We start from the raw sequence: 14,928 nt of genomic DNA, 5'->3' as shown, positions 1-14,928 counted from the left end.
TCATCAGCTGAAATGTGTAGAAAAGCTATATTATGGACTTTCATATTGATAGACTGTGCACAATGACTAACATCTCTCATTTATATAAAATCATTCTTCTTGTGTATAATTTCAAATGCCAGCTTTGGAACTTTAATATAAAGCATTAGAACTTTTATTGAGAGCTCTACAGATTTTTTTTTAATATTTCAGCTAGATTGAAAATGTGAACAGCAATTCTTTGTCACTGCTGAGATTCTTAAAAAAAGGTCAAACAATAATTTATAACAGTACAAAAGTATCTTCCACACAATGCTTTGAAAATGTATTTCTGTCCCGTTAATACTGACTACTGATATAACATAGCAAACCTTATGAAGTGCTTCTTGGACAATAGCTTCACTTTCATTGTCCAGTGCTGACGTGGCCATATCTAGTAGCAGGATTTTAGGGTTTCGGACAAGGGCTCGAGCAATAGCTATCCTTTGTTTCTGACCTCCACTCATCTGGCCTCCACCCTTTCCAACAAGAGTGTCAAATTGCTGGGTAGAAGAGAAAAATGGAATAAATAACAAAGAATTCTATTCTGTTCCCATTGATGTCAATAGTAAAAATCTCTCATAGATTTCCATGGGAGCAGGCCCAAAATGAATAACAACCTTTGGAAGACATGTACAGTGTGTTAGGGTTCTAGATCCTTCATAGAGCTGTAGAGCAGACGCCTCCATATTTAACAAACCTTTTCTTCCCAAACTGGGCTTCTCATGTGTGCCAGTCCCAAACAAAACTTATATACTTAAATAAAACCTAAGGTTCATTTTGACCCAGTATAATTCAATTAGCAAGAACTGCACCATGGATGAAAATTACCCATTTCTCCCACTCCACTGGGCAGCTCACCAGCTAACATTCCAGCAGTTTGGGTTTGTCTGTAGATGGAAGGGACTCATGTGGCCTTAGATGACTGATGACGGTCATGTAGCAATGTCAGGCACATGGGCACTGTTTAGTCCAGGTCAGGATTTAGGTGACTGCACAGCTTGTGTGGAGTTAGTTTGGGAGCTAGAGAGCCAGATATGGCCTTGTCTATGTCCTATAGCCCCAGTGTAGAATCTCCATATATTCACTTATAACCAAATTCTGCCTTTTCTCTACTGCCAAGGATGCTGCAAGCTATGTGTGTATTGCAGTCTTTCTAACGTGGCCTATCTACTCCACCTGGGAACCTAGGAAAGCATCTTGGGATGATAAAATGTATGCCTCTGGGCAAATTAATTGTATTTTAATCCTGGCCATAAGGAAACTATTTTAACCCTGTCCAGGAATCTGTTTAGGCCAGTCAGATACTTAAATAATATCCTGAGAGACTAAAGTGACAATTAATATGAGCTGGGGGCACAAAGGTTACTGGGCCTAACGAAACAACAGCTATAGGAAGTTGGGGTTCAGGGGGCGGGGAACCTCCATATGCCAGATGGTATTAATATACAGGGGTGGGAAGTTTCTTCATAGACTATTCAGAAACACATTTAGGTAAGTGGGAGGACTGGATCCTAACTAGCTTTTTGCCTGGGCAGAAAAAGACTGGGAAGTGTGAAAATCTGCCTTTCCTCTCTTTGATGTATTGACTGTGACCATATAGGTCTAGATTTCCCCTGGTACTGAATGTTCTGTGTATGTGTCTTGGGAAGTGTATTCATCTTTACTCCCAAACGTGGCCGAATACATGTAGCACACTTTATATAGTCACTTCAAAGGAATGTCTGTAATTCTATTGTTCTCATTCATTCTATGCTTTGTCCCCATCCATTTGAGTACCCAACAGGTTGCACATAGAATCACAAAACTGTAGGGCTGGAAGGGTTCTCAAAAGGTCATCTAGTCCAGCCCCTGTTTTCCCTGATGAGGCAAGACCAACTATACCTAGACCATCCCTTACAGGTGTTTACCTCATCTGTTCTTTCAAAGCTCCAGTTATGGGGATTTCACAACCTCTCTTGGAAGGCTATTCAAGAGCTTAACTATCCTTATACTTAGAAAGTTTTACTACTATCTAACCTAAATCTCCCTTGCTGCAGATTAAGCCCATCACTTCTTGTACTACCTTCAGTGGACACTGAGAACAATTGATCAGTGTCCTTTTCATAACAGCCCTTAACATATTTGCAGACTTGCTATCAGGTCCCTCCTCATCTTCTTTTTCTCAAGACTAAACATGCCCAGTGTTTTTAACCTCTCCTCAGAGGTCAAGTTTTCTAAAACTTTTACAATTTTCATTGCTTTCCTCTGGACTCTGTCCAATTTGGCCACATCTTTAATAAAACTTGGAGCCCATAACTGGACACAGTACTGCTGCTGAGGCCTTTCCAGAACAAAATAGAGCGAGACAGTTGCCTCTCATGCCATACATACAACACTCGTGTTAATACACCCCACAATGATATTAGCCTTGTTTGCAACTGCATCATATTGTTGATTCATATTCAATTTGTGATTCATTATAACCCCCAAATTCTCTCAGCAGTATTATTGTCGAACTAGTTATTCTCCATTTTGTGATTGTGCATTTGATTTTTAATTCTTAAATGTAGTTAGAATTATAGAAGATTAGGTTTTGAAGAGACCTCAGGAGGTCATCCAGTCCAACCCCCTGCTCAAAGCAGGACCAACACCAACTAAATCATCCCAGCCAGGGCTTTGTCAAGCCTGACCTTAAAACCTCTAAGGATGGAGATTCCACGACCTTCCTAGGTAACCCATTCCAGTGCTTCACCACCCTCCTAGTGAAATAGTGTTTCCTAATACCCAGCCTAGACCTCCCCCACTTCAACTTGAGACGATTGCTCCTTTGCACTTGTCTATATTGAATTTCATCTAGTTGATTTCAGACCAATTCTCCTATTTGTTAAGGTTGTTTTGAATTCTAAGCCTGTCCACCAAAGTGCTTGCAACCCCTCCCAGCTTGGTGTCATCCACAAATTGTACAGGCATACTCTCCACTCCATTATCCAAGTCATTCATGAAAATATTGAATAGCACCAGATGCAGGACTGACCCCTGCAGGACCCAATTAAATACCTTTCCCTAGTTTGACAATGACCCATTCATAACTACTTTTTTGGTATGATCTTTCAACCAGTTTTGCACCCATATTATAGTAATTTTATCCAGACCACATTTCCCTAGTTTGCTTATAAGAATGTCATGTGGGACTGTGCCAAAAGCCTTACTAAAAATCAAAATATATCACATTCACTGCTTGCCCCCCCATCCACTATGCCAATAACACTGTGAAAGAAGGCAATTAGGTTGGTTTGGCATGATTTGTTCTTCACAAATCCATCGTTTGCTATTATCCTCGAGGTGGTTACAAATTGATTGTTTAATCATTTGTTCCAATATATTTCCAGGTATCAAAGTTAAGCTGACTGGTCTATAATCCTTGGGTCCTCTTTTTTCCTCTTTTTGAAAGATAGTAGTATGTTTGCCATTCTCCAGTCCTGGTCCTGGTTGCAGAGGGAAAGAAAGAGGAATTTTCTCACTATTCATCAATGAAATGCTTTAACAGACAAAATTTACCAGTGGCAGATCCATGATAAAGTTGTAGGCGTTGGCTTCCTTGGCTGCTTTGATGATGTCTTCCATACTAGCATCATCACGGCCATAGCGAATATTCTCTGCAATTGTGGTGGCAAACAGGACTGGTTCTTGCTCAACAATACCAATCAGTGAGCGCAACCACTGAATGTTAAGGGAGCGAATGTCATGGCCATCCAGGGTAACCTACAGAAGAACACCAGTTAAAAGCGAGAAAGCAGCTGAGCTCACAGTGCTGTAACTCTACAGCCTCAAATGGAGTTATTCCAGAGTCATTCTGGTACAAGAGAGATCAAAACCAGCCTTATTTGGACTACAGACTATAGATTCAAAAATAAAACTATAAAAAGAAATAATGAGAATACTGGCCTCAACCTGGCAAGAAGATGACTGCTTCCCACCCCGGAGTGAAGTAAACAATTATGTTTGCTGTACTGTATCATAGAAATCTTTAATCAAGATTGGATGTTTTTCCAAAAATATGCTCAAATAGGAATCAATGCAGGGAAATCCTATGACCAGATGTTATGATCACAGTGGTCCCCTCTGGCTTTATAATCCATGAATCTACGAAAACCTAAAGATAAATCGCTTCCCATTCAAAATTTTACATTTGACTTTTCATCCTAATTCAGAATGTAAATTTCGGCCAAAACTGAAATTTTAGTTCATTTCCCTCAGTTTCTTATACCTACATCTCAGGGGCTGGTTATGAGAACTAATCAGTGTTTGTAATAGAGCTGGTGGAAATATTTCAACGTATTTGGTTTTGGGATGAGAAACGGATTTTAGAAAATAGAAATGTATGCAAAAAAAAGGATTTTTAAAAAATGTTGGGTTATTTTTTGTTTTTTTTTAAGAAACTGGAAAATGAAAATTTAGGGGTTTTTGTTTGTTTTTCAGTTCTATATTTCCCTCCCTTATTTTCCTGCAGGGTGTCGGTGGGACCCTGGAGCTCCTGGCCGTCATGGGCACGGGGGAACCTCAGAGCACCGAGCCCCCACAGGCGATGGGGGTCTCCAGAGCTCCCATTGGCCCCCACAGCTGCCCAGCCACTAAGGGCAGTGTGGGAACCCTGCAGCTGAGCTCCCCATTTTGTCATGGGTATTTTTAGTAAAAGTCACAGACAGATAATCGGCTTCCATGAATTTTTCTTGAGACCTGTCCACGACTTTTACTAAACATATCCGTGACTAAATCTTAGCCTTAATTATAGGATAATGATTAAGTGCTCAAGACTATATTTCTCAGGATTTAAAACTGTTTGTCACTTCCGGATTCCCTACCCTAAAAATGACCTTTATATGCATAAGTGCAGTTCTCATTGAAGCTTAGCATTTAATTCTTACTTTGTAGGGAAGCCACTTTTGTCCTCATTAAACACTTCTTTTCTTTCCCATAAATATCACTGTTTATATCATTCAGGAGACTCCAGAACAGAACTAAACAAAGCATCCTGCTCATTTCCTCAGTCACTGTTTCTTGGAATGGGTTTTTTTAAAAATCCAGAATCCTGCTTCCCAACTTTGAGTAAAAATGATGATACCCTTTAAAGTGAGTAAGGCTAGAGAAACCTTGCTGGAGTGAGACACTCACCATGCCTTCAGAGGGGTCATAGAACCTCTGGATGAGCTGCACTGTGGTGCTTTTCCCAGCTCCACTGGGTCCAACAAAAGCGGTTGTATCCCCTGATTTAATAACCATGCTAAGATTATCCAAAATCTGAAAGCACAAGAGAGACCATCCATTGTAACTACAAAATTCCTGAAGCCAAGCAGATGGATTGGAAATCATCATGTTTTCCTTTCATCTTAAATGAAGAGGGGAAAAGAGAACCAAAGCATTTTTAAATAAACTGAAAAGTTTGATATTAGAGTTCATTAAGAGCATTATTTTCCATGAAGGATATACAGACAAATTCTGATTTTTGTTGGTTATGTCAGACTCCTACTGAAATGAAGAGGAGTTGGATACATCCCAGAGGATAATTTAGCTCTAATACCTTTTGATAAATGCTGCATATGTGTTATGAGTGCCTGCTAAAATCTACATGTTAAGTTTGCACCAAAGACATTGTATAGAATAATATGATACTTAATATGCTGCTGTGTCTAGAAGTTGCTGCTATATTTGATTGCCCAATAATACTCTTTTCAAACAGACCTTTTCACAGCAGCAGTGAAGCAAGAGGACATACAGCCAGTGCCCATTTCCCTCTTCCTAGCACTTTACAGTATAATGCACTGCACTTCCCCAGGACAATGGAAGAATTAAATTACAAAATCTCTCCTCTCATTTTGTTTTACTACCTTCTATACTATTTTTGCATAAATGTATAGAACTGTATAATTGATTAAGGAGCTCTGAAAAATAAAAGGAATCCAATAAAAAGTGGAAACATGGACAAATTGCTAAGGAGAAGTACAAAAGAACAGCACAAGCCTCTAGGGACAAAATCAGAAAGACTAAGGCACAAATTGAGTTATACGTAGCAGGGGACTTAATAAGAAGAGATTCTTTACGTACACTAGGAGCAAGACAGCAGGAAGAAGGAAAGTGTAGGTCCTCTACTTAGCAAGGAAAGAGATCTAATAACTGATGGTGTTAAGAAGGCTGAAGTGTTTAATGCCTATTTTGCTTCAGTTTTCACTAAAAAGCTTAATGATGGACAGATACTCAGCACAATTAATATTAACAACAAGAGGGAGGGATGCAAGACAGAATAGGGAAAGAACAGGTTAAAGACTATTTAGATAAATTAGATATAATCCAGTCAGCAAGGCATGATGAAATTCAACTTCTGTACTTAAAGAGCTAAGTGAAGCAATCCTGGAACCATTAGCAATTATCTTTGAGCACTCATGGACAATGGGTGAATTCTGGAGAAAGGCACACATAAAGCAACCTTTCAAAAGGGGATAAAGAGGACCTTTGGAATTATTGACCAGGCAGTCTAACTTCAATATTTGGAAAGATAGCGGAACAAATGATTAAACAATCCATTTGTAAGCACCTAGAGGACAATATGGTTGTAAGGAATAGCCAGCATGGATTTGTCAAGAACAAATCATGCCAAACCTACCTAATTTCCTTTTTTGACAGGGTGAATGGCCTAGTGGATGGGAGGAAGTGGTGGACATGATATAGCTTGATTTTTAGTAAAGCTTTTGACACACATGACATTCTCATAAGTAAACTAGGGAAATGTGGTTTAGATTTCCATACCATAAGGTGGGTGCAAAACTGGTTTAAAGACCATACTTGAAGAGTGGTTATCAATTGTTCACTGTCAGTTTGGGGGAGGTATCTAGCAGGGTCCCAGAGGGGTCAGTCCTGGGTCCAGTACTATTCAATATTTTCATGAATGACTTGGATAATGGAGTGAAGACTATGCTTATAAAATTTACAGATGACACCAAGCTGGGAGGGGTTGCAAGCACTTTGAATGACAGGATAGAATTCAAAACAACCTTGACAAATAGGAGAATTGGTCTAAAATCAGCAAGATGAAATTCAATATAGACAAGTAAAAAGTCTACATTTAGGAAACAAAAATCAAATGCACAACCACAAGATGGAGAATAACTGTCTTAACAATGGTACTGCAGAAAGGATCTGGGGGTTATGTTTGTAAATCACAAATTGAATGCAAATCAGCAATGTGATGCAGTTGCAAACAAGGCTAATATCATTGTGGGATGTATTAACAGGAGTGTTGTATGTATGACACGGGACACAACTGTCTCGCTCTATTCGGTTCTGGTGAGGCGTCAGCAGCAGTACTGTGTCCAGTTTTGGGCACTACGTTTTATTATAGATGTGGCCAAATTGGACAGAGTCCAGAGGAAAGCAATGAAAATTATAAAAGTTTTAGAAAACCTGATCTCTGAGGAAAGGTTAAAAACCCTGGGCATGTTTAGTCTTGAGAAAAGAAGACTGAGGGGGAACCTGATAGCAAGCTTTTGCCAGAGGATGTTGTGAAGGTAAAGACTATAATAGGGTTCAAAAAAGAACTAGATAAATCCATGGACGATAGGTCCATCAATGGCTATTAGCCAGGATGGGCAGGGATGGTGTCCCCAGCCTCTGTTTGCCTGAAGCTGGGAATGGGCGACAGGGGCTGGATCACTTGATGATTACCTGTTCTGTTTATTCCCTCACAGGCACTTGGCAATTGGCCACTGTTGGAAGACAGGACACTGCGCTAGATGGACCTTTAGTCTGACCCAGTATGGCCATTCTTATGTTCATATGTCTGCACATATGTTAAGGGCTGTTATGAAGAGGACACTGATCAATTGTTCTCAGTGTCCACTGATGATAGGACAAGAAGTAATGGGCTTAATATGCAGCAAGGGAGATTTAGGATAGCTGTAAGAAAAAACTTTCTAACTATAAGCATACTTTAGCTCTAGAATAAGTGTCCAAGAGAGGTTGTGGAATCCCCATCATTGGCCGTTTTTAAGAACAGGATGAACAAACACCTGTCAGTGATGGTCTAAGGGAGGGAAGCAGTATGCAGATGAACCCAACTGAATTTTTTTGAGCTCATAGTCTACAGAAAAGAATTCTCATAGATGTGCTGGAAATGAAAACTACACAACTTCTAACACTGTTGACACCAAAATAGTTAATTGCCTACTTTTAAACAAAGGACTTGTGCTTTTGGAAAGTAAGCTTTAACATAGGAATTTATAGATTACTGGCATAACAGCATATTCTATTTAGTTACAGTAAATTATTGAAAAGAGGAATGATGAATAATCACCTTTACTTCGGGCCTGGATGGGTAATGGAATGTTACATTATGGAATTCAATGTCACCTCTTATTTTATCCAACTTGTAGCCCTCTTCTGACATGCAGTCAATGGTAGGTTTCTAGAGTAGAATTTGTCATGTTATTTATTTGGTGTTAAACAGCTGAGACTTTGCTGCAGTAGATACAGTATTCCTTCCAACATACAAAACAATGACATTTCAGTTTGAACAGCTCTGGGCTGTACTCCAAAGCAGTACAGACTCTGCTACAGGAGCATAAGACTCTAATCTAAAGTGACAATGTGGTTATCACTGGTGAGGAAAGTTGGGAAGAGAAGTGACTTATGCTTGGACCACACAGACCTCTCTCAGTCTGTTACGTCACTGGGGATAATCCATTAGAAAGGCTGGGTGTTTCTCATGGCAAAGCATTAGAAATATTGTGACTTTGTCATGGTAAAAATGTTCAAGGAAAAGTCACAGCACACAATGGTATAATTATGAGTAAGTTCACTTTTTATTAGAATCATGTTAAATAACATATAAAGATAGCATAACAACCATTAAAAACACAAACTTCATTTCTCTTCTAAACACGCAGACAGGCTTTGAGAGACAGAGCCTCAGCTGGTGCAAGTCTGCATAGCCCATTGACATCAATGGTGCTACATCCATTTACATCAGCTGAAGATTTGGTGTTTCCTGGAGCTTGGCTACAGTATGAATATTAAGACCTTCTTCTGTGCCTTTAGCCTTAATTCATAGCTGATCATTAGCTGCACTTATGAGACCTGAGCATGAAATATCAGTGTTTGGTTAAAAACTTGAATATTCATAAACAAAACATTTAAAGATGTTGCTTCAATGCCCTCTTTATAAATTGCAGCTGGATCTTTTTCTTGTGCAGTCAGCTGTTTCTTAATTACCCTAATTTTTCTCATTTACACTGCTAATAAAAGCCTACCCTGCGTGGGGCTTATTTAACTATTTTTCACAGCAAACTGACAGAGCTTAGGAATTCCGTACTTACTGCATCTATCGTCTCAAAGATGTTTGTTGCAGCCCCGCGGCCAGTGGCAAAAGCCTCCAAACAAGGAGAAGCCTGACCAAGATTTAAAGCACCTATTAAGACTCCAAAGAAAACCTGAAAAAACATGGGAAGACATTAACGACTTTACGTTAATCTTTTTCTTAGAGCTTAGAAAACAACCTGGTACAGAACCTGGGTGGTAACTAGATAAGGACTGAGCCTTCTGGACATGTTTGGGACCAGCAAGCAGGGTTGATGCTCCAATGCTTGAAAACATATAGGACTGCATGGTGATGTGCCCTCTGTATCTGGAGTTTTAAATGCATTGCGTTACTTGATATTATGCTCGAGCAGCAGCTTTAAAATACTCTTTGGTTGAAATACTGTTGCTGTTAATGTGGGACCAATGGCTATATATGTATCACACCTGCAAACCTTGCTACAAAGGCAGGTTCCTGCCTCTGAGAGGATTCCCCTCCTACACATAAAAGCGACCACAGCAGTAGTGCCTATGCCATCAGAATCCATACTCCACCTGCCAGTGCTTGAACTGAGCAAATGTGGGATGGGCCAGCATACAGGCCCTTTTGGTAGAATGCTGTATCACTTCATAGCTGCTGTATTTGTGGAAGCCGCAACTCCACTCCTAGAGCATACCCACATTCCTCTTCTGAAGGGATCACTAGAGAGCTCAGCCAGCAAGGGCGAACACCAGTGGGCTGAAGATACTGCACTCTAAGAGCCCAACAGGACCTGGCAGGGTAGCTGGGGAGGAGGCCAGAATGCTGAAAGCATTTGCCAGAACTTGTCTTCACTGGGAGCTGTGAATGCTCAGTCCCTCTGAAAATCAAACCACTTTTATTAAGGTGCATAAATCTACATTTATGTGCCTAACTGTAGGCACCCAAGTCTTAAAGTATTGGTCATTGTAATCCGGGGTGGGGAACTCAAAGAATAGGACACTGCAGGACAGAGTTCATAAGAATGGCCATAATGGGTCAGACCAAAGGTCCGCCTAGCCCAAAATTCTGTCTTTTGACAGTGGCCAATGCCAGGTGCCCCAGAGGGAACGAACAGAACAAATAATCATCAAGTGATCCATCCCCTGTCCCCCATTCCCAGCTTCCAGCAAACAGAAGCTAGGGACACTATCCCTGAACATCCTGGCTAATAGCCATTGATGGACCTATCTGCCATGAATTTATCTAGTTCTTTTTTGAACCCTGTTATAGTTCTAGCCTTCACAACATCCTCTGGCAAAGAGTTCCACAGGTTGACTGTGTTTTGTGTGAAGAAATACTTCCTCGTTTGCTTTAAACCTGCTGCCTATTAATTTCATTTGGTGACCCCTAGTTCTTGTATTATGTATTATTTACTTTCTCCGCACAAGTCATGATTTTATAGAATTCTATCATACTCCCCCTTAGTCGTCTCTTTTTCAGGATGAAAAGGCTCAGACTTATTAATCTCTCCTCATACAGAAGCTGTTCTTATCCCTAATAATTTTTGTTGCCCTTTTCTGAACCTTTTTAAGTTCCAATATATCTTTTTTGAGGTGGGGTGACCACATCTGCATGCAGTATTCAATATGTGGGCGTGCCATGGATTTATATAGAGGCAATATGATATTTTCTGTCATATTATCTATCCCTTTCTTAATGATCAAGGACAGGGGAAGGCTTCTTCATTACTTTGCTGCTTTTATTTCAAGGAACTGGGCAGTAATATATTCTATGTAATATTAATCTGGTACATCTTCTTCCTTTTGCTACAGTACAAATTGCCCTCATTAGAATTAAACTTTTGTTTAGAACTTATTTTGATTTACGCCATCCTTTCTTGGCTATTATCACTCAGATGGTAGCTTGATGTAGCAAATAATGAACATGCCCTTTGATTTTGGCCCATCTTTTTGCTCTGTTATGACTGATCAGCTTGGAAACAATTAAAAAAATGTGAAAAGGATTATGTGTAACCATTTACATTAGTTTGGTGATGTCTGTGGAATTCTGCAAGAAGCCGTCAAGGACTCAGCTAGCCTTCGGAGACCAGCAGACAGGCATGTGTAAAGGAAAGGCTGGCAGCGGGTTGGGGATTTTTTGGTTTTTTTAACCACCTTTTTTTTTAAACCACCCCAAAAGTTATTTACAGTAGTTTTTTGCTGCATAAACTTCATTCAGAGGATTCTTCCCTCCCCTTTGGTGCTTCACTCTCCACCGACATCCAAGCCCAGCCAGGAGGGGCTTCACCATCAAGATACCAAACAGGATACAGCCATGTTGTGCCCATGCTGGATGGAGCAGTGCATTGTGGAAATTGCAGTTCTCCCCCTCCTTTATTAGGTAAACTCGATTGCCCGGGGAGAATGAAAAATACAGAGGGGCAGATTCTCCTCTCATTCACACTATTATAAATCAAGACTGAACTCATCCACTGAACTCATCCAAGCTACACTGCTGTAAAATCAGAGTAAGCAAGAGGGAATCAGGCCCAATGGTTTTGATTATAACAAGGGAAAACATTGCTTGGTAAACCCTTATTGAATTAATTGGATGGGTGTTCAGCACAACCTCTCAGTGTCCCAGAAAGGAATATTTGGAGACTGGGCGTATATGTTTAGAGCGCTAAGTGAGAAATTTGAAGTGAAAGAAAGATGATTGGCAACTCAGAAAGCAGAGAAAAGAAAGGCAGCACTGGAGATATTCCCTTCCAATGTTGGCTACAGTTTGCCAGTTCCCCGCTGGCTGCCATTTACCAGTTGGAAATGTGGAACTACAGTTATTGGGTGCAAGTCAAGGAAATCTCTGGTGGGCTTTATCACTGCATCTGCCAGCAGTAGAGAATAATTAAAATATCTAAGGATTCAGGTTCCATGACATTTAAACCACTGGTATCTAGAACAGCCATTCTACTTCACCTAACAGCTTCCAGAGCTGCATAAAAGTTGGCACAATGTGCTTCCAGCACACCACTACAAGACCCAGAGTTTGAACTTTACAGACAGAAATAGCAGCTGAATCCTGGAGTAGTGGAGAAGAAGGTCCTTCGGGGAAAAAATAGAGTGATTTGCCATTTTATATTTGGCAACTAAATACGACAGCAAAGCACAGAAAAGAAAAGCATGGTCAGATAGTAGTCACCACTCTGAAAACTAGGTGATAACTAATGTACATGTTCAGGGACAGTTGTGAAAAACTATCAGATATGAAAGGAGCAAGTATTATAACCAGTACCTGTAAGAGAGTCCCAGGTGAATACTCATCTTCTTCAAGGACAAGTTTTGAGCCATACCAAAAGGCTAATGCATAACACAGGAAGATTATGAACCAGATGTAACCAGTGAAGAATCCCATTATCATTCCTTTTCTAATTCCCCAGCGCTGGGCAAACACTAGGTTTTTATCATATCTAAGGAAAGAATAAAAATGAAAGTGGACAAAGTGCATTTAACAGAAAACTAGGATGAATAAAGACCAGTACAATGAGATTGTTTCATGGAGGGATGTTCCTTCGGTAATACAGTGGATACCATTAAAAATTTAGCATTTACTACTCTGTAGTAAGGGCCCCGTGCTGCTCTCACTGAAATTAACTGCAAAGATGCTAATGATTTGAATGGCTATAGTAGCAACCTCAGACATTAAAATTGTAAAATGTCCTATTATAAGTATAGGAAAATATCAGAATTACTGCAACTACCTGCCCAAAAGAATTCGTGTTGTTCTGACGCAGAAGTTTTGGATAATTTGTGACAGACCTGCAACCATGCTGTATTTTAAATTAGTTTAAAAGAGAATTGCAGTATAATACCAACAACTCACTATATCTAATTACAAAGAGTAAATCATTGAAAAACATATAAATAATCAAGTTAATTAAACAGGAATCTGCCATCTTGGCAGTCTGATGATGCTTGAAATGCAGCTCAGCACCTGAGTGACTAAGACAAGCAGTTGATGCCAAAGTTGTATTAAGGTTTAGGGTGGTTTGTTGTTGTTATTGTTAAAGAGATTGGTTAGGTTAAAATCATACATTTAAAAAAATGTCTTTACTAGACCTGGGTGAATAATGGGAAAAACTGTTCATGAATGTCTTGGCAACTTCTAAATAAAATTTTGTTTTGACTGTTCATTACATTCCATAAGCTAAGGTATAGTTATACAGATATTTTCAAAAAGCAAATTTTGGTGACTAATAACACTTCACATTATTAACATGAAGGATTTTTTAAAAAATCTAATTTACTTTTAAGTATTTATACCGTTCATTTACTATTTGCATTTTTCCCAATTTGGTCAACAAAAATAGACTAGTCAGTTTCACAATTGCTTGTAATCCATTTCACTTTCACTTTCTCAGGTACCATAAAGCTATCTTTGGTTGCAAGCAATGTAAGAAACCTATGTATGTGTTTTCAGATACAATCCTTACATCATTTGCAATCCACACAGAATTTTTAAAAAATCATGGAATCATTTCTATTGGGACTTCGGCAAAAACCCTTATTTTGGAGCACACTGAGCTGAGCATCCTTGATTTTTTTAAATAATGGCTCATATCTGCTATGGATCACTGTCGTAATTAAAACTTGTTAATTTCTAAACAATCATATAATGTACTTTACAGTACCTCAAGCAATCTGCTGCCTTTTTCACATATTCAAATACTGAGTTTTCAGTCTTTCAAACAGGCTGCATTTCCTTCAAGTCATTTCTCATTGAAAGACACCTACACTACTCCATCTTATGGAGATATTGTAACTGTATTTCTAAAATCTTTTTTGAAAAGCCCATTTTAAAGTCATAGATATAGTCTTATTTTATAAACAGCTGTCTTTAAGTGGGAATGACAACAGGGATAATGGCTGTTATATTGGCAAAGTGGCTTTTGCTATTTAGAGCAATGTGGATGAAACAGTACCAGTATGCATCAATATCTATCCATTTGGAATGTTAATTCAAAGAAATAAAAGAGACAGGGCTGCTGGAAGGGCATTTTCTGCAAGGGCCCTGTGGCTGGAACTTGCCCCCCTGCTTGTCTTGAAATAGCTTGCTATTGAGGACTTTCCAGGAACCCTGAAAAAGCCACATATTTACCAGGGTTTGGGGGAAGGCTGTAAGTATGGTCCTGGAGGTGGTGGGCAGGTGGAAAGGAGTTATTCTGCTGCTGTAATTCACTGGCTGGCTGAGTTATAAGGTGTCAAAGTTTATGACTGCATGCTGTTGCTGGCAGGCTGAGTTTATGGGTTAGCTACGTGTATGTTTTTTGAATGCTGTTGGGAGGTCATTATTTTGTAGTTGTCAGGCTAATTGCCAGGGCCTTCGAGTTTATGATAACCTTTTTATTTATTTATTTAGTTTAAACCTATTGTTTGAATCTAAAGAAATAAGAAACCTCATAGAAATGTGACTGAACAAACCTTTCAACTTCTTTCCTCTCCCCACCAAAAGCAGCCACTGTTCTGATTGATGACAGCACTTCATCAGCCACAGCACCAGCTTTTGAATATGCCTTTAACTCTAGGCCTGTCAGTTTTGCCACAGCCTAAAAAGCCATAAGAAAT

The 14,928-nt window shown here is 39.5% G+C and overlaps 1 protein-coding gene across 1 annotated transcript in view; it reads right to left on the bottom strand.

Moving 5' to 3' along the window:
* Positions 1-14,060, bottom strand: part of ABCB11 (ATP binding cassette subfamily B member 11) — a 60,497-nt gene extending 46,437 nt beyond the window's left edge. The window contains exons 1-7 of the mRNA XM_050916263.1: positions 13,995-14,060; positions 12,599-12,773; positions 9,366-9,479; positions 8,345-8,455; positions 5,173-5,298; positions 3,559-3,762; positions 351-521 (exon numbers count right to left, since the gene is read on the bottom strand). Coding sequence (XP_050772220.1) covers positions 351-521; positions 3,559-3,762; positions 5,173-5,298; positions 8,345-8,455; positions 9,366-9,479; positions 12,599-12,724 — 852 coding nt within the window. The 5' untranslated portion in view covers positions 12,725-12,773; positions 13,995-14,060. The remainder of the gene's footprint in view (positions 1-350; positions 522-3,558; positions 3,763-5,172; positions 5,299-8,344; positions 8,456-9,365; positions 9,480-12,598; positions 12,774-13,994) is intronic.
* Positions 14,061-14,928: the final 868 nt, after the last annotated feature.

This window comes from Gopherus flavomarginatus, chromosome 10 (assembly GCF_025201925.1).
Source record: "Gopherus flavomarginatus isolate rGopFla2 chromosome 10, rGopFla2.mat.asm, whole genome shotgun sequence".
NCBI lineage: Eukaryota > Metazoa > Chordata > Testudines > Testudinidae > Gopherus > Gopherus flavomarginatus.
The sequence above is the reverse complement of the archived record's forward strand: the minus strand, read 5'-3'. Positions and strand labels throughout refer to the sequence as shown.